Source organism: Dendropsophus ebraccatus, chromosome 9 (genome assembly GCF_027789765.1).
Source record: "Dendropsophus ebraccatus isolate aDenEbr1 chromosome 9, aDenEbr1.pat, whole genome shotgun sequence".
NCBI lineage: Eukaryota > Metazoa > Chordata > Amphibia > Anura > Hylidae > Dendropsophus > Dendropsophus ebraccatus.
Window position 1 is genome coordinate 13,016,644 of NC_091462.1, and position 19,772 is coordinate 13,036,415.

A 19,772-nucleotide genomic window follows, 5' to 3' on the forward strand; every position below is an offset into this window, starting at 1 on the left:
CTACAGCACCATGCAGTAGACAGAAGAAAAAAGTACCTGGGTAGGTATCCTGGCGCTGCTAAAAATTCCTTCACAACGAGTAGAGTATAAAACATAAAATGGCTGATTTATTGAATAAAATCAGTAAAAATCTACATAAAATAAGCAATTACGCGTTTCAGGAGTTGCATCTCCCTTCATCAGATTGCATGAATGAAGGGAGATGCAACTCCCGAAACGCGTAATTGCTTATTTTATGTAGATTTTTACTGATTTTATTCAATAAATCAGCCATTTTATGTTTTATACTCTACTTGTTGTGAAGGAATTTTTGGCAGCGCCAGGATACCTACCCAGGTACTTTTTTCTTCTGTCTACTGCATGAAACCACGGGCCCCGACACTGGGAGAGTCCCGTTTCCTGGATCCTTCGGCCGGCAGCCATCATCCGACGCTACAAGTTACCACATAGTGGGGTGATACGCACAAAGCCCAAGGGGCTAAAAGGTGAGAGTCCACCTATACTTTTAATTTACACATTTTCATGTAACAGGATTACACGAGGCGCCATCATCCCGGCTCCTTTTTTCCTCTTGTCTCACACCTACAGCACCAGTCAGTGGCCAATGACTACTACCTACAGTACCAGTCAGTGCCCAATGACTACTACCTAAAGCGCCAGTCAGTGCCCAAGACTACTACCTACAGCGCCACTCAGTGCCCAATGACTGCTACCTACAGCGCCACTCAGTGCCCAATGACTACTACCTACAGCACCAGTCAGTGCCCAATGACTACTACCTAAAGCGCCAGTCAGTGCCCAAGACTACTACCTACAGCGCCACTCAGTGCCCAATGAATGCTACCTACAGCACCAGTCAGTGCTCAATGACTGCTACCTACAGCGCCAGTCAGTGCCTAATGACTGCTACGTACAGCACCAGTCAGTGCCCAATGACTACTACCTACATCGCTAGTCAGTGCCCAATGACTACTACCTACAGCGCCACTCAGTGCCCAATGGCTACTACCTACAGCGCCACTCAGTGCCCAATGACTGCTACCTACAGCGCCACTCAGTGCCCAATGACTGCTACCTACAGGGCCAGTCAGTGCCTAATGACTGCTACGTACAGCACCAGTCAGTGCCCAATGACTACTACCTACATCGTTAGTCAGTGCCCAATGACTACTACCTACAGCGCCACTCAGTGCCCAATGACTGCTACCTACAGCGCCACTCAGTGCCCAATGACTGCTACCTACAGCGCCACTCACTGCCTAATGACTGCTACGTACAGCACCAGTCAGTGCCCAATGACTACTACCTACATCGCTAGTCAGTGCCCAATGACTACTACCTACAGCGCCACTCAGTGCCCAATGACTACTACCTACTGGCGCTGTAGGTAGCAGTCATTGGGCACTGAGTGGAGCTGTAGGTAGTAGTCATTGGGCACTGAGTGGCGCTGTAGGTAGTAGTCATTGGGCATGACTGCTACCTACAGTGTCACTCAGTGCCCAATGACTGCTACCTACAGCGCCAGTCAGTGCCTAATGACTGCTACCTACAGCGCCAGTCAGTGCCCAATGACTACTACCTACAACGCTAGTCAGTGCCTAATGACTACTACCTACAGCACCGCTCGGTGCCCAATGACTACTACTTACAGCGCCACTCAGTGCCCAATGACTACTATCTACAGCGCTAGTCAGTGCCCATTGACTACTGCCTACAGCGCCGCTCGGTGCCCAATGACTACTACCTACAGCGCCACTCAGTGCCCAGTGACTACTACCTACAGCGCCAGTTGGTGTAGGAATGGCCCACCACAGGACGGGAGGATCCTAAGGTTGGCTCCCAGCTTTAGAACCTGCACTAACACTGACTGACGTGTCGTTTGTCACTGGTTCTTCATTGGGGGGCCACCAGGATCATTTCCTTTGATACCCCAGTCCAACACTGGCGCCAGTTCAATGGAACTGGGCTGTAAAATCCGCACCCAAACTGAGGACAAGAGTGGTGCTGTTTCTAGAAGAAAGCGGCCATGTTATTGCCAGCCTGAATAACTCTTTTAATACTTAATCCCCTATAATCCAGTGTCTCTCTTCTTCTCTCTAGACCCTCCTGTCAAGATAACAAACATGAGTGACACCAAGGAGCTGCTGAGTGGAGAGCGCCTGGAGCTCAGCTGTGACGTCTCGAGAGAAAATGCTGAAGTCTATTGGTATAAGGATGATGAAGAATTACAGGAGAGCGAGAAGGTCACACTGGAGGCATATGGTTGTCACCGCCGGCTGATCATCCTCTCAGTACAGCCGTCGGACTCTGGTGAATTTGTCTGTGATGCCATTGATGACTCTGCTGTCTTTACAGTGACTGTAACAGGTCAGTTTGCCACAATATGTAAATATTCTGCAGATTTATCCTCTGTGTAACCAGTATTCGATAACCGTTGAGGGCTAAAGTTGCACGGAAGGCACAAGTTGCACAGCTGCAGTGCCATCCACTATGCTTTATCGTATGTCTGGTATTGGGCTTTGGGTTGAGGCCTATCCTGTCCTACTAATGTCATGATACGTCTCATTCTATATCTAGATCCTCCAGTGAAGATCATAAACACAGATGATGACATGGAGCATAAATGTTTGAGCGGAGAGCCACTGGTGCTGAGCTGTGAGGTGTCCAGGGAGAACGCCCATGTGCGCTGGTATCGGGATGGAGTGGAGGTGGAGGAGAGCGAGAACATCAGGGTGGAGTCTGACGGGAGACAACGTAGATTGGTTATTCCCTGTGCCGTACCGGAGGACTCGGGGGAGTTTGTCTGCGACACTGGAGATGACTCAGTCTTCTACACCGTGACAGTGACAGGTCAGTGACAGGTTCCACTGTATTTCTGGTAACACAACAAATGTTGACTTCCTGAGCTATGGTCACATGGAAAATCTCAGGAATCACCACACCACCAAAGAGGACCTCTAGCTGTTTGGTTGGACACAGAGTCCTTTTGCCTGGCAGTACCCAATGTGTAACATTATCCAATTTACACAAAGATCAGGAGGTACATAGGAGTCGTGAAGTCACAGCTAACTCATGATGTCACTTTCTGGTTGTCACGTGAGCGTTGAGTGAACTTGACAAAAGTTCGTGTACAGCAACATTCGTTCGAACCCGAACGCTCACTATTTGACTCCCGGTGTCTAGAAAAGTTAGATACCACCCTAGGGTAGCCAGGAAAACATGGATATGGCCTTTCGGCAAGTTCACTCAACACTACACGTGGCCTGTATGGCGAGTGAGGGGTCAAACAGAAGTATGTTAGTTGTGTTCCAATAGTAGTGCCCAAAAATGACTTTTTTGGGAATCGCATTCATATTTCTTAATCAAGAACATCTGAGGCCACATCTGTTACTGAACTGCAGCCCAAAGAGATTCAACCCGCCACTAACCAACCGGGAATTCTATATATCATTGGCCTTAAAGAATAATCTAACCATTGCACTTTCCCTCAGAGCCCCCTGTGAAGATCCTGAATGCAGATGATGATACGGATGAAAGATGTCTTAGCGGGGAGGAGCTGGTGTTGAGCTGTGAGGTGTCCCGAGAGAATGCCCTGGTCCGCTGGTACAAAGATGGCGAGAGACTGGAAGAAAGTGAGAGAAACCATCTGGAGTCCAATGGGCGACACCGCCGCCTGGTCATCCTCTGCGCACAGACCCAAGATTCGGGGGAATTTGTCTGTGATGCTGGAGATGACTCAATATTCTACAACGTGACTGTGACAGGTCAGAGAACCTTAAAACACAGCCTGCCCCCAACCACCGAAATCGCCTCCCTTGATATAACCTGGAGGGCGAGTTTTGGATACATAATCAATAAACTTATTTTTGTCTCCCTCCTTGCAGATCCTCCTGTGAGAATTGTAAACATAAGTGATAATGTAGAGCAAAGGTGTCTGACTGGAGAGCAGGTGATACTGACCTGTGAGGTGTCCAGGGAGAATGCTAAAGTATGTTGGTACAAGGACGGGGTGGAAGTAGAAGAAAGTGAGGACCTGGTTTTGGAGTCAGATGGGAAGCATCGTAGACTCATCATCCAGAACGCCCAAGTGCAAGACTCGGGAGAGTTCGTCTGTGATGCCAAAGATGACTGTGTCTTCTATAATGTTCTGGTGTCAGGTCAGTGGTGTTCGGCATCCCCCCAATATCTCTTCTGGTCAGTGGTCTTCTGCAACATCTCCATATCTTTTCTAATGGTATAAGAAGTTTAAGAGTGAAGTTTTCCTATAAAATGTGTCCTCACGAATGAGACACCAACATAAGTTATGATTCTACGGTAGGAATGGAGAACCTTTGGCTCTCGGCAATTGCAAAACTAAAATTTTTATCATCCCTGGACAACCGAACCCAAATCTTTGGCGTTCCAGACATGATCGGAACTGTAGTTTTGCAAAGCTGGAGTGTCGCAGGTTCTCCATCAATGTCCCATAACATCCAGCTGGAGACTGGATTCTCCTCCTCGATGATCCATCTCTATTTAACCCATTGGTGATGGTCTATTGTTGCCCTATTCTCCAGAGCCTCCAGTAAAGCTTGTGAACACCAGCGATGACACAGAGCTGATGTATCTGACTGGGGAGCAGGTGGAGCTGAGCTGTGAGGTGTCCAGAGAGAACGCCTCTGTACGATGGTACAAGGATGGAGACGAGGTGGAAGAGACGGAAGACATAAGGCTGGAATTGGATGGGAAGCATCGTGGACTTATTATTCCATTTGCCCAAACTCAACACTCGGGAGAGTATACCTGCGACGCTGGAGATGACTCCATCTGTTACTATGTGAAAGTTACTGGTAAGCGGAGCTGGTTTTTCCAGTATTTCACCTATATAATGTACTGTGGAGTCTAAGCTAATGGTGGTATCTGATACAAGAGATGTCCCAATTGGTCCTGGACTATAATGTCTTGATATTTTATCCTAATATTACAGTGTATATTCTGAGATATTTTTTTCTCTGTTATTTTCCAGAGCCGCCGGTAAAGTTTGTCAACACGAGTGAAGAGACGGAGATATCATGTGTGCGTGGGGAGCCGATGGTATTAAGCTGTGAGGTGTCTAGAGAGAACGCCCGTGTGCGCTGGTACAAAGATGGAGTAGAGCTGGAGGACAGCGATGATATCGTGGTGGAGTCTAATGGTCAAATCCGCAGACTGGTCATTCACTCGGCCCAGACGCAGGATTCGGGGGAGTATGTGTGTGACGCAGGGGACGATGCTGTATTCTACAGTGTGTTAGTGACAGGTAAGAAAGAATGTTGGATCATTGGACCACCTAATAAATCATCACTGAACATGTCCTCGTAGGAAAGAGAAGTCATGGGGTGCAGCACAAAACCCTAGGAAAAAAAACTAAAATTTTATTTTACAGGGAAACTTTCAGCAGGTTAGAAGAATCTAAGCTGCTGATATGTCCCTGTAGCAAACGGGACTCTGGGGAGGACGGTAAATTTCTTACCTTCATCCTCGGAGCTGTTTCCATGATATCAGTAGTTTAATCCCTATGCTAATAAATCGTTTTGGTTCACGGGGGCAAGACTACCACCCTTAGCGTTATATCAGCAGAGCAGGCAGGACATGGGCAGATCAGTGCACTGGGGGCGGGACTACCACCCTTAGCGGTATATCAGCAGAGCGGGCAGATCAGTGCACTGGGGGCGGGACTACCACCCTTAGCGGTATATCAGCAGAGCGGGCAGATCAGTGCCGTGGGGGGGGACTACTACACTTAATGGTATATAAGCAGAGCTGGCAGGACACTGGCAGATCAGTGCACTGGGGGCGGGACTACCACCCTTAGCGGTATATCAGCAGAGCGGGCAGATCAGTGCATTGGGGGGGACTACTACACTTAATGGTATATAAGCAGAGCTGGCAGGACACTGGCAGATCAGTGCACTGGGGGAGGGACTACCACCCTTAGCGGTATATTAGCAGAGTGGGATGGACAGGGGCAGATCGGTGCACTGGGGGCGGGACTACCACCCTTATCAGTATATTGGCAGACCCGGCGATATGGGGGCAGATCGTCGCACTGGGAAAGGTAGTACAGCCCTCAGTGCACAAAAACCACTTATTAGCATAAGGATTGAATTCCTAATATTACGAAAATGGCGCCAAGGATGAAGGTAAGGAACTTACCATCATCCTCCGGGCCCCATGTGCACTATAGGGAGATACCCGCAGGTTAAGTACTTCTACATTTTCTATCCATCATCTAGTGCTATGCATCATACGCTGTCATACTTCTCTGAACTGTGTGCTTGATACCAGTCATCCATGTAACACCTGACTCCACCTTCATGTCGAAACCATCATCCGGTTTTTTCACCATCATGTCTCCACCCTCATCTAATATAAAGTTTTGTCTTTCCCTATAATATAATCATTGTACCTTCATTTTTATCATTATGCCACCATGGTGAGATGGTAATAGATTTGTAATTTACTTCTGTTTAAAAATCTCGAGTCTTCCAGTACTTATCAGCCGCTGTATGTCCTGCAGGAAGTGGTGTATCCTTTCCAGGCACAGCGCTCTCTGCTGCCACCTCTGTCCGTGTAAGGAGCTGTCCAGAGCAGCAGGAAATCCCCATAAAAAATCTCTCCTGCTGCTCTGGACAGCTCCTTACACGGACAGACGTGGCAGCAGAGAGCGCTGTGTCAGACTGGAAAGAATACACCACTTCCTGCAGGACATATAGCAGCTGATAAGTATTGGGAGATTACATATTTTTAAATAGAAGTAATTTACAATTCAATATAATTTTCTGAAACCAGTTGATTTGAAATATATATATATATATTTTTTTTTTTTTTGCTGGAGTACCCCTTTAAGGTGCTGCCCTTCACTATTCCTTATACTCCATCCTCTATAAATAGATTTGACTCTATTTACCATTATAATACCATCCTCCACTCATCATGATTACACTCTCTTCCATAACCACCAGTACCCATTATTCCACCCTCTTTCTGCTTTGTCATCATCACTCAGTTTAAGAAAGGCACCTTCCTCCAGTCATAACTCCACCCTTCTTACATGAACATGTGTCCATGATCATAAAATTATGGGACTTTTTTGTTTTGTTTTTCGGAGTCGCATACATATTCTAGGTTTTTTTTCCCACTTCTTATATATGATAATTATTATTATTTTTGTATATACAGATCCTCCCACAAAGATTGTGTTCCCAGACGTCCGCTCCCAGGAGTTGGAGTATATTGTAGGAGCCAGGGTGGAGCTGGTGCTCGAGGTGTCCCATAGCGGTGGTAATGTCCGCTGGTTTAAAGATGGACTGGAAGTAGATGTGGATGAGAACCTGCTGGTGACCTCCGAGGGAACTCGTCGCTGTTTGATCTTGTTAAACGCCAATGTGGACGACTCTGGGGAATATATCTGCGACACAGACAGCGACTCCATGACATTTGATGTCAAGATATCCGGTAAGGAACTTCCGAGTATATGTCTACCACTTTAATGATGGCTGCTGGATTCTTCTTCTTACCAAAGCTGAAAACTAAATGATCTGAAACAATGACTTCTGCCTGACAACCTGGTATAAAAGATGTTACACAGCGTATACCTAGGGTGGCCACTAAAGATGAGCAGACTTCGAGCCCATTTGGGTTGGTCCGAACTCTCGGCATTTGACTACCATTGGTAAAGAAGTAAGGCTGCCTGGAAAACATGGATACTATGGAGTCTATGTCCAAGTTGCATCCATCTTCAGCCACCGGTAATCAAATGCCGAGAGTTCGGGTTTGGACGAACCTGAATGTGCTCGAAGTTCGCTCATCTCTAGTGGCCATACATTATCAATAACTATCAGGTTATGTTTCCTGACATCACCAAATGCCTGTACATTCATCATGGTTAAACGTTCATGGGTTACCTATGGGAAGCCCGACTTATTTCTCCCAGAACAATAGGGTTGGGTGGTGAAAATCCATCATGTCCGACCCTTCTTTCCACTTATGTCATTGTTGGTGGAGAGTTGGGAGCTTAGACGGTAAACTGACAGCTAAGATGTCTACAAGTGCTATTAGACGAAGCAATTTTATGGTCAGCTCAAAAGATGTCATCAACGACACGTGAACACATTTTTGTTAATCGTTTCATTGTTGCTGCGTACACATGTAAAGATTATCGCTTAAATCTGAACGATATAACGAGATCTCACACGATAATAGGCCCTTTAGGAGTATGGGCACAGATAGACTGTCAGACACAACAGATGTTCAGATCAAAGTTGGGATGTTCCCAGCAGACAGGCAGCGTGTTAACAATAGTGATGAGCAAGCATGCCGATCTTTGGTTCATGAACATAAAAAAAATAAATGATTGTGACCGGTTCATTTCATGTTCGCTGAACACTCACTAACAAATACTGAATGTACAGTAGAAGTGTACGTTTCGGTGAGTACAGATTATCAGGTGCAAAGCGTAAAATACGTATTAGCGGAGCAATTACGAGGTGCATAGCATTAGCATATCGTTTATTCGCCCGTGCATATATACACAAAGACGTGCGTACATGTATCGCGCAATATGCGCAAGGAATGCTAGGCCGCAGCGTACTGTCAGCTCAGCAAGTCAAGATGTCCCCACGAGCCTCCTCTTTTGGCCTTGGAGAATTTAAATACATTTTGTGAAGATAATGGACAGGATGGACTATATTGGACGCCTGGTATCTACAGGGTTAAGAAATGAATTCTTATAGTGCTAAAACGCTGGATTCTGTCACCCTCCCTACACTGACAATTTCACAACATTCTAATCCCTACTCTGTCAGCTCTCCCTCCCCACACTGACAATTTCACAACATTCTAATCCCTACTCTGTCAGCTCTCCCTCCCCACACTGACAATTTCACAACATTCTAAGCCCTACTTGGTCAGCTCTCCCTTCCTACACTGAAAATTTCACAACATTCTAAGCCCTACTCTGTCAGCTCTCCCTCCCCACACTGACAATTTCACAACATTCTAATCCCTACTCTGTCAGCTCTCCCTCCCCAAACTGACAATTTCACAACATTCTAATCCCTACTCTGTCAGATCTCCCTCCCCACACTGACAATTTCACAACATTCTAAGCCCTACTTGGTCAGCTCTCCCTTCCTACACTGAAAATTTTACAACATTCTAAGCCCTACTCGGTCAGCTCTCCCTTCCTACACTGAAAATTTCACAACATTCTAAGCCCTACTCGGTTAGCTCTCTCTTCCTACACTGAAAATTTCACAACATTCTAAGCCCTACTCGGTCAGCTCTCCCTTCCTACACTGAAAATTTCACAACATTCTAAGCCCTACTCGGTCAGCTCTCCCTTCCTACACTGAAAATTTCACAACATTCTAAGCCCTACTCGGTCAGCTCTCCCTCCCTACACTGACAATTTCACAACATTCTAAGCCCTACTTGGTCAGCTCTCCCTTCTTACACTGAAAATTTCACAACATTCTAAGCCCTACTTGGTCAACTCTCCCTCCCTACACTGACAATTTCACAAGATTGTAAGCCCTACTCGGTCAGCTCTCCCTCCCTACACTGACAATTTCACAACATTCTAAGCCCTACTCGGTCAGCTTTCCCTCCCTACACTGACTAACTACCACTGTGAATATTGCCGCCTAACTAAATTCAGATGCTGTCCCTGCTCGTTTCCCTCTCCCTACTGAACGGCACAAGAATCAGGAAAGACTGTGAGGAAATTTGCCTCAGCGTCGCGTTTTTATAGCATGTATGTAACGTACATAATGACGCTAATCGTACAGCCAATCCCAGTAATGCCAGGAGTGAACATGGCTACTACATTACCGGATGTGCCCTTCCTTTCCCACACCTTCATTGGCTCTTTCAAATTGGTGGGAGGAAACGCGAGATAAACGTTCGCATGTTCAAATATGTTCAAAAATTATCATCATAACCATTCCGATCCTTGAACAAATTGTTTGTGATTGGCAGCACAAACAATTAGCGTCATGATTGTACAGACATAGGAACATTTACAAACATTTTCGCTCATCACTAGTTAGCAGTCCCCACATGCCCCTCCCTGTTAGCAGTAGAAAACTTACTTAATATATGGCAAACGTAAGGGGCCTATTCCACGGACCGATAATTGGCCGAATTGGCCCCATTTGGCCGATTATCGTTTCGTAGAATAGAGACAACGATCAGCCGATGATCGTGTCATTGGCTGATCATTCATTAAGGTTCAAACCTAAAATCATCGTTCACCGACTGACGATCTCACAAGCACCATACATTACCTACACATGTTGCAGGTCTTCTCCTGCGCTCCTTCTTCCTCCTGGTCCCATGCGCAGCAGCTTCGGAGCGGCCTGTCTTAGCTGACAGACCGCTCAGCCAATCACTGGCAAGGACTGACGTGGCCAGTGATTGGCTGAGCAGTCTGTCAGCTCAGACAGGCCGCACCAAAGTTGCTGATGCGGGCAGGAGAGGAAGAAGAGCACAGGAGAAGACCTGCAACATGTGTAGGTAACATATGGTGTTTAAATAAGGGCTGCAAGGACATCAGTAACGATGTCCCTGCAGCCCTCGCTAAACAATTATCGGGCCATGGAATAGGCCCAGTAAGCGAGCGCCGATCTAGCAGATCGGTGCTTATTTACTGGGCCTATTCCACGGCCAGATAATCTAGCAGATCGGTGCTCGTTTACATTATTAATCGGGCCCCCATCGGCCCGTGGAATAAGACCCTAAGTGTGTAGACTCAGGGATGTCATATCTTGGGCCAAGTAGAGGAACCTATTCTTGGGACCCTCAAATTATAGATATGTCTCCTGTAACGTTATACATTTTCCCTTAATGTCCATATCAGCGAAGCCTGAACTGAAGCATATAATGGTCCTTACCACTGTCACATGGCTCTGTGGTATATGAGACCTAATGATCCCTGTTTTACTGGAACCTGGCCTGGACCACTAGTCCCCTATTTGACCAGTCTGACCCAATTGTATTCACCATCTTACAGCAGTCCTTGTTGCACGACGCTAGGCAACTATCTAGCGAATAGGTTTTTGTTTCTCCATTTTGACTTCTCTTCCTCTGTATTATGCAGAACCTCCGGCAAAGTTTGTAAGCGATGGCTGCTCCCCTCCTGTACTGCATGTGACTGAAGGAGAGCCCCTGTCCATACAGTGCGAGCTGTCCCGCACTCCAGATGTCATTCGCTGGTTTAAGAATGGGACAAAAGTGACACCAGATGGCAACCTGACTATGGACGATGATGGAGAAAAGTGCACGCTAAGTCTTCTGTGCGCACAGCCGGAGCACACCGGGGAGTACGAGTGCAACGTCGGGACCGACTCTCGCTCCTTCCAAGTGCAAGTTGATGGTGAGTAACAGCAAATAAAGACACGTAGATGTGTGACCATCAAAGACTGTGGTAGCTCTTCATTATGTTTTACTGTACATAATTATTATTATTATTATTATTATTATTATTATTATTATTATTTTATTATTATACAATTTTTTTTGTATAATTTTAATTTGTCATTTTCTCTTTTATTTTATCATGATGTGTCTGACCAATGAAATCTATCCAAAGTGTATCTCTCCACCTTGATGCTGAATAAGTTAACATCACCAAAATTCATTAGGAAAATTAAATGATCGAAAACAATGAGAAGAAAAAAAAATCATAAGAACAAAAATAATTAAAATCTAAAAATGATATAAAATTAAAGATAATTAAATGTCTAAAATATCAAAGAAATTAAACTTTGCATAAGTCAATAGTATAAAGGAAGATAAGAAACTTTGGAACCTATCTTATTATAGAAAGGGTTCCCCCCCCCCCCCCTCTTCCACAAATCGTTCACTCTGAAAAAAATCTTACTGAATGATCAGGTTACAGCTGCATCTATGGATACCTATGAAAAGGGGGGGGGGTTGCTGGAGTGAGACAGAGGCAAAGACACACATAAAAGCTGATAACAGCTATAGTTGGTGTTATAGCTGAGCAGCTTACACTGCTTAGTGCTGCTCTTTAATGTCCTCATGTTGCCTCTGAGGTCCCTCTATGGAGATATAGGTTGCTCTGTGTCTGTATGCAGCCTGTATAAGACATCATAGTAGCGTACACTTATTTCATCCAAAACAAATGAAACTTAGACATCAGGAATCATAAGACAAAAAAAAGAAAAAAAAATTGTGAAAACTCCACATGATGTGATATAATGGGCAGATATGGTGCTGCCCCTCATGTACATACACAGGAGGACTTATCCTCAAAGTGCAAGTTTGCTTAAAAAAGATTTTAAAAAAAGTAATAAAATAAATGAAAAAAATAAATAAATAAATAAAATAATAATAATAATAATAATAATACAAATACATATTTAAATAATAAATAGAAATATAGGTAGTAGTTTTTTTTTTTTATCACTTTGATTTCTACCAATATTAACCCTAAAGCTATATTCACATACTGTATAAACAACAGACGTGGTTTTAAAGGCAAATTGCAAAGAAGTCTACGGACAATGGGCGGAAATAATTGAAATGATTATTATTTTGACGGCCGTAGGAAACAACCGCCATTGTTCAATGCATTGTGTGAATGACGGACGTGGTTTGCATTAATGTTGGAAAGACCGTCCGTTCTTTTCAATTACACAACGGAAAGTCTTTCCAACGTTAATGCAAACAACGTCCGTCATTCACACAATGTATTTGAACATAGCCTATCGATATTAGATTGTGAGGTCACTAAGGACGGGGGCTGACGGGAGAGGTTTCGTTAAGGAATAAGTCAGGTTGATACATTTTGAGGAACGTTCATTGTGTCTGGACATTTTTATTTTTATCTAAATACATTTAGTATTTGTAGCTAATTTGCTTTTTATACGTCTCCATAATGGCCGGTGCCGGGAGCTTTTTATCTTTAGAGAGCGCCGACAACTATAAAGAACACATAGAACCAATAATCAGCATAATTCTGGCCATAAAGAGGTGGAAAAAACCATATACATTGGCATATTGGTGAAGAACCTGGTAAAATTAGTCATTTCTGATGAAAAGTAATGAACGGCTACTACGGTTTTTGATAAATGTCTCTTTACAATTAGGTGTTTGCAAACTGTCAGCATGCCCTGAGGTGAAGAACCACAGGTTAAGGAACACTGCTGATAACCATTACTATAGACCATTGAAACTAGCTCTACACACCTTTAAAGTGTCACTGTTGTTTAATTTTTTTTTTTTTGCAGAAATCAATAGTACAGTCGATTGTAAGAAACTTTGTAATTGGGTTTATAAGCCGAAAAATTCATTTTTATCATGAAAAAGCAGTTTGAAGTTCTCCCCCTTGTCTTCATGTATTTCTATGGAGAGTGGAGGGGTGGAGGGAGATGAGGCACCAAAACAGGACAACAAAAAGTTAATTTACAGCTACATCACCAGGCTATCTCCTCTGAAGTCAGCACTGACTTCTCTGACCTCTGAATACCGCTTTCACACAGCTCCCACTGTGTAATCCTTTGTTTTCTGCTGCCGACTAATCTCCCTCCTTCCCCCTCCCCTCACCATAGGTCACACAGGGCTTGACTGATGTAAAAGAGTTGAGATTTCCTGATAATGAGCAGTGAAGGAGAGTGAGGGGGGGGGGGGGGACCTGGGGAAAGTCTTCCTGAATGTAGATAATAGCATATTTGCCTAATAAACCCAATTACAATTAAAATTGCTTGTACTATTTATTTCAGCAAGAAAAAAAAAAAAATAGGACAATGATACCCATACCGGACTCCACAGGGGGTCTATATGAGAGTTAGCAATGTCTTTGTCAGTTTGTCCCCAACACTAAGCATCTTCACTTATTTTTCTTTACTTATAGTTGTGGCCAAGAGGTTTAAGACGGACACAAAGTTTGGTTTCACTGACACCCGCCTGCTGCCACTTCTGAGCAAGCTTGGCACTAGTGATGAGCGAGTACTAAAATGCTTGGGTGCTCGTTACTCGAGCAGAGTATTTCCCGATACTCGAGTGCTCGTTTCGAGTAACGAACCCCATTGAAGTCAATGGGAGACTCAAGCATTTTTTGAGGGGACCCAAGTTCGGTAGAGGGAAGGTCGTGTGAAAACCTGTCAACCTCAGAAATTGATGGAAACACAACGGAAATGGACAGGAAACAGCAGGGGCAGTATGTATGCATGCCTCTGAGGCTGCCTAATGGCACCATTATGCCTAATTCTGTGCAACAGCCTGGTTAAAACAGAGGTAGGCATAGGGATCACCCAAAAACTCAGCCTGACACAGCATGGCATTGAGAACACAGGGAACCATTAAAACAGAGGTAGCTTATCATGAACCACCCAAAAATTCAGCCTGACACAGCATAGCGGTGAGGACAGAGTGAACAAGGTAGAAGCGGTAGCCAGTCAGCCTTCCAAAAATTATACCAGACCTAGCATGGCAGTGAGCTCCCAGAGAACCATTAAAAGTGAGTGAGCCTCCCCAAAATTAGGCCAAACACTGCATGGCATTGAGCACACAGAGAACTGCCGGGATCAGCAGTAGCCAACATGGAGGCCAGGCAGGAGCAACATTAACCGACATGGAGGCCAGTCAGGAGCAACAGTAACCAACATGGAGGCCAGGCAGGAGCAACAGCAGTTAACATGGAGGCAAGGGCAGGCACACCAGTAGTCAGCAATAGTCAACATGGATGCCAGTTAAGGCCCAGCAGTAGCCAACATGAATGCCAGTAAAGGCCCAGCAATAGTCAACATGGATGCCAGTTAAGGCCCAGCAAAAGGAGGCAAGGGCAGGCCCAGCAGTAGTGAACATGGATGCCAGTAAAGGCTCAGCAGTAGTCAACATGGATGCCAGTTAAGGCCTAGCAAAAAGGAGGCAAGGGCAGGCCCAGCAGTAGTCAACATGGATACCAGTTAAGGCCCAGCAGTAGTCAACATGGATGCCAGTTAAGGCCCAGCAAAAACGAGGCAAGGGCAGGCACACCTAGTGAGGCTCCCCAAAACTAGGCCAGACACTGCAGGGCCTTGAACACACAGAGAGCCATTACAAGTGAGTGAGGAAGCTAGTGAGGCTCCCCAAAACTAGGCCAGACACAGCATGGCATTCAGCACACAGAGAACCATTACAAGTGAGTGAGGAAGCTAGTGAGGCTCCCCAAAACTAGGCCAGACACTGCATGGCATTCAGCACACAGAGAACCATTACAAGTGAGTGAGGAAGCTAGTGAGGCTCCCCAAAACTAGGCCAGACACAGCATGGCATTCAGCACACAGAGAACCATTAGAAGTGAGTGACCTAGTTTTGGGGAGCCTCACTAGTTTCCTCACTCACTTGTAATGGTTCTCTGTGTGCTGAATGCCATGCTGTGTCTGGCCTAGTTTTGGGAAGCCTCACTAGTTTCCTCAGACAGTGCAGGGCCTTGAACACACAGAGAGCCATTACAAGTGAGTGAGGAAGCTAGTGAGCCTCCCAAAAATTAGGCCAGACACTGCATGGCATTCAGCACACAGAGAGCCATTACAAGTGAGTGAGGAATCATGTGAGCCCACCCAAAAATTGGAGTGAGTCCAGGGGCTGGGATATGTAGTGGACATGAACCCGGGTGCTGACAGCTAACTGGCTAGGCCAGTTGTCAGTCAGCACTCACCATCAAGGGTACACTTGATGCCTCTCGAACGGGGGTGGTGAGGCCCCGGCCACGGCTACACAAAAAAAAAACAGCAGGCTGGTTGGCGGGGGCACGATCGGCGGGCCCCCCGCAACCAGTCCCGCTCCTCCGCAGACGTAGTGTGACGTCAGAGCATGGCAGTGAGGACACAGAGAACAATACACGGAATTTGATCAAATACACTTTCAATCCTTTAAAGAGTCTCTAAGAGACGGCAAGTGCGGTAGCCTGTGTATTAAAAAGACCTGGTCAATCCTGCCTTCAAAAAGGCTACTACAACATCCAAGGAAGGAAAGAAGCTACTGGTAAAAGCCCTGGTCAATCCTGCCTTCAAAACGGCTAAAACATCCAAGGAAGGTAGAAGGTGCTGTTCAGCAGTTTGAGTTTGGCGCACCAGTAGTCTACATGGATGCCAGTTAAGGCCCAGCAACAACGAGGCAAGGGCAGGCACACCAATAGTCTACATGGATGCCAGTTAAGGCCCAGCAACAACGAGGCAAGGGCAGGCACACCAGTAGTCTACATGGATGCCAGCTAAGGCCCAGCAACAACGAGGCAAGGGCTGGCACACCAGTAGTCTACATGGATGCCAGCTAAGGCCCAGCAACAACGAGGCAAGGGCAGGCACACCAATAGTCTACATGGATGCCAGTTAAGGCCCAGCAACAACGAGGCAAGGGCAGGCACACCAGTAGTCTACATGGATGCCAGCTAAGGCCCAGCAACAACGAGGCAAGGGCTGGCACACCAGTAGTCTACATGGATGCCAGCTAAGGCCCAGCAACAACGAGGCAAGGGCAGGCACACCAATAGTCTACATGGATGCCAGTTAAGGCCCAGCAACATCGAGGCAAGGGCAGGCACACCAGTAGTCTACATGGATGCCAGCTAAGGCCCAGCAACAACGAGGCAAGGGCAGGCACACCAGTAGTCAACATGGATGCCAGTTAAGGCCCAGCAACAACGAAGCAAGGGCAGGCACACCAGTAGTCTACATGGATGCCAGAGGTAGGCATATGGACCACAAATCATTTGGTACGAAATGGACAAAACAATGAGGCAAAATTAGGGACGCCAGTAAACTATAGGCCCAGCAGTAGTAGACATGGATGCCAGTTAAGGCCCAGCCAAAAGGAGGCAAAGCCAGGCACACCAGAAGTCAACATGGATGGCAGAGGTAGGCATATGGACCACAAATTATTTGGTTTGAAATGGACAAAACCGAGGTTGATATCTGGCATTCCACAATGGCTCTGCGTTGCTGGTAAACCCTGGCTACCATCTGGAAGGTGGAATTCCACCTCGTGGGCACGTGGCACAGCAGTCTGTTAGCTGGCAGTTGCAAGCGCCTTTGCACTGCCCTAAGGGTGGCATCATCCGTGGTTGACTTGCGGAAATGCGCACAGATGCGCCGCACCTTAGTGAGCAAGTCAGCCAAATTGGGGTAGGTCTTAAGAAACAGCTGCAACACTAGGTTGAACACGTGGGCCAGCAGTGAAGTTCTATGCAGGATGTACTACAAATCCCAGCAATACAGTGTAGTACCCACTAGTTTTTTTTTGGAGGGGGCTGTACGGTACAATCCGGCTAAGCCAGCTGTCAGTCACCATCAAGGGTACACTTGATGCCTCTCGACCGGGGGTGGTGAGGCCCCAGCCACGGCTAGACAAGAAAAAATAAAATAAAACAGCTGGCTGGTTGGCGGGGGCACGATCGGCGGGCCCCCGGCAACCAGTCCCGCTCCTGTAGCAGTTGGGGTAACATTCCCTGCATCACGTGACTCCCCACTCCTACCCCCACCACCCTTTCGATTTTCAATTTGAATGTAGCAGTTGGGGTAACATTCCCTGCATAATGTGACTCACCACCTCTCCCCCCACCGCTTTTTTGATTTTGAAATTGACTTTGATCCTTGAGGATCTGGCAATTGTCTCACCATTACAAGTGAGTAAGTGAGGCTCCCAAAACTAGGCCAGACACTGCATGGCATTCAGCACACAGAGAGCCCACCCAAAAATTGGAGTGAGTCCAGGGGCTGGGATATGTAGTGGACATGAACCTGGGTGCTGACAGCTAACTGGCTAGGCCTGCTCTCACTCACCACTCACCATCAAGAGTACACTTGATGCTTCTCGACTGGGGGTTGTGAGGCGGGCCCCCGGCAACCAGTCCCGCTCCTCCGCAGACGTAGTGTGACGTCAAAGCATGGCAGTGAGGACACAGAGAACCATTAGAAGTGATACAGAACAATACAGTGTAGTGCCCACTAGTTTAGGGGGGGCTTGACGGTGCTATCTAGTATGGGCAACAACTGTACACACTTTGTCACCCCAATACAATGAGCAGTAAAGTAAGTTCTATGCAGGATGCACTACATATCCCAGCTATACAGTGCAGTACACCAGGACCACCAGCCCCAAAATCGAAAAGGAGTACACTGAGCACTTCTTAGGGGTGTGTATGCAACACCTAATGCCCCCTTTCTGCCAGCAGCCGGTCACCACAGTGTGCTGGTTAAATCGCAGTAGCAGCACTACAACTCCCAGCCAGCAGTCTCTAGTAATAGAATTAATAAAAGCTTTTATACCCTGCCTACTGGAACGCTAAATCCTACACTGACACTCTCCCTGACCAGCAGCAGCTCTGTCCCTGATCTCTCACAGCATGCGTCTGAAGCGAACACTGCCGGCTGCGCGTTTTATATGGCAGGGTCATCTGATCTGGCCAACCAATCGCTGCTATCGACATGTATGGGTCCCACGTGATCGCAGGATGTAACAAAGAGTCTCCTGCATGTTTATTGGTTGCGAAAAAGCGCGCAAACTTACAGGAAACGGATGATGAGATTTCCTCGAGTATCGCGAGATGCTCGTCAGAGTAACGAGTACCATCGAGTGCCCTAATACTCGATCGAGTACCAAGCTCGGACCAGCATGTTCGCTCATCTCTACTTGGCACTGATACTAAATCCTCTCTAGGAGATGGTCCCGGCACCTGCTGGACTTTCTTGGGTGCCCTGAAGGCTTCTTCACATTAACTGAACCAGTCATCTTGAAGTTCTCGATGACCTGATTGTTGATTTAGGGACTAAAAGGGGCACTCCGGCAAAAATCTTTTTCTTTTAAATCAACTGGTTTCAGAAAGTTATATAGATCTGTTATTTACCTCTATTTAAAAATTGTATAGCCTTTCGCTACTCATCAGCTGCTGTATGTCCTGCAGGAAGCGGTGTATTCTCTCCAGTCTGACACAGTGCTCTCTGCTGCCACCTCTGTCCATGTCAGGAACTGTCCAGAGCAGTAGCAAATCCCTATAGAAAACCTCTCCTGCTCTGGACAGTTCCGGACATGGACAGAGGTGGCAGCAGAGAGCGCTGTGTCAGACTGGAAAGAATGCACCGCATACAGCAGCTGATAAGTACTGGAAGACTTGAGTTTTTTTTAAATAGGAGTAAATTACAAATCTACATAACTTTCTGAAACCAGTTGATTTAAAAAAAATAAATCCCTTTAAGGCTCTTTTAAAGCGGCTGATTATTAGCCAGGTTTGTTGCTAGATATGCAGTCTTTTTCCCTGACTGCCGGAGGAAGAAAACTTACCTCCATATGGTTCGACTGGTGATCTCCTAATAGAGCCTGTCATAAAAGCTAAAGATCATGGCGCAAAAAGGGACATATCCCAAATAGCCCTGTAGGTAAAAAAATAAAACTATTATAAGAGCCACAATACGGACATTTTAATCATAATTACAACATTGGGGTCAGTCTAAAAACTTTGGGCCACAACTATACTGTAAAAGTTATTTGTCTGTATTCTTTGGAACCTATATGGTAAAGTCATGAGCCTAACTATAGTCATATCCCCTGTTATAGGGCCCAGAGGTTTAGGAGCCCAAACAAATAGCAAATAACAAGATGGTGGCTGTCTACTATCTTAGCACTACTATGTGGAGTCACTGAGATGTGGTGCTTTTAAAGGGGTTATCCAGAGAAAATATTTTTCTTTCAAATCAATTGGTTTCAGAAAGTTATAAAGATTTGATATTTTATATTTGATAAAATCTCAA

The 19,772-nt window shown here is 46.0% G+C and overlaps 1 protein-coding gene across 2 annotated transcripts in view; it reads left to right on the forward strand.

Annotated features, from left to right (window-relative positions):
- OBSL1 (obscurin like cytoskeletal adaptor 1) overlaps positions 1-19,772 on the forward strand; it is a 49,913-nt gene that overhangs the window by 17,149 nt on the left and 12,992 nt on the right. For both annotated transcript variants that reach the window (XM_069982589.1, XM_069982590.1), the window contains 8 exons: positions 2,101-2,367; positions 2,578-2,850; positions 3,492-3,764; positions 3,885-4,157; positions 4,557-4,829; positions 5,006-5,278; positions 7,201-7,476; positions 11,120-11,395. In XM_069982589.1, the coding sequence (XP_069838690.1) occupies positions 2,101-2,367; positions 2,578-2,850; positions 3,492-3,764; positions 3,885-4,157; positions 4,557-4,829; positions 5,006-5,278; positions 7,201-7,476; positions 11,120-11,395 (2,184 nt within the window). The remainder of the gene's footprint in view (positions 1-2,100; positions 2,368-2,577; positions 2,851-3,491; positions 3,765-3,884; positions 4,158-4,556; positions 4,830-5,005; positions 5,279-7,200; positions 7,477-11,119; positions 11,396-19,772) is intronic.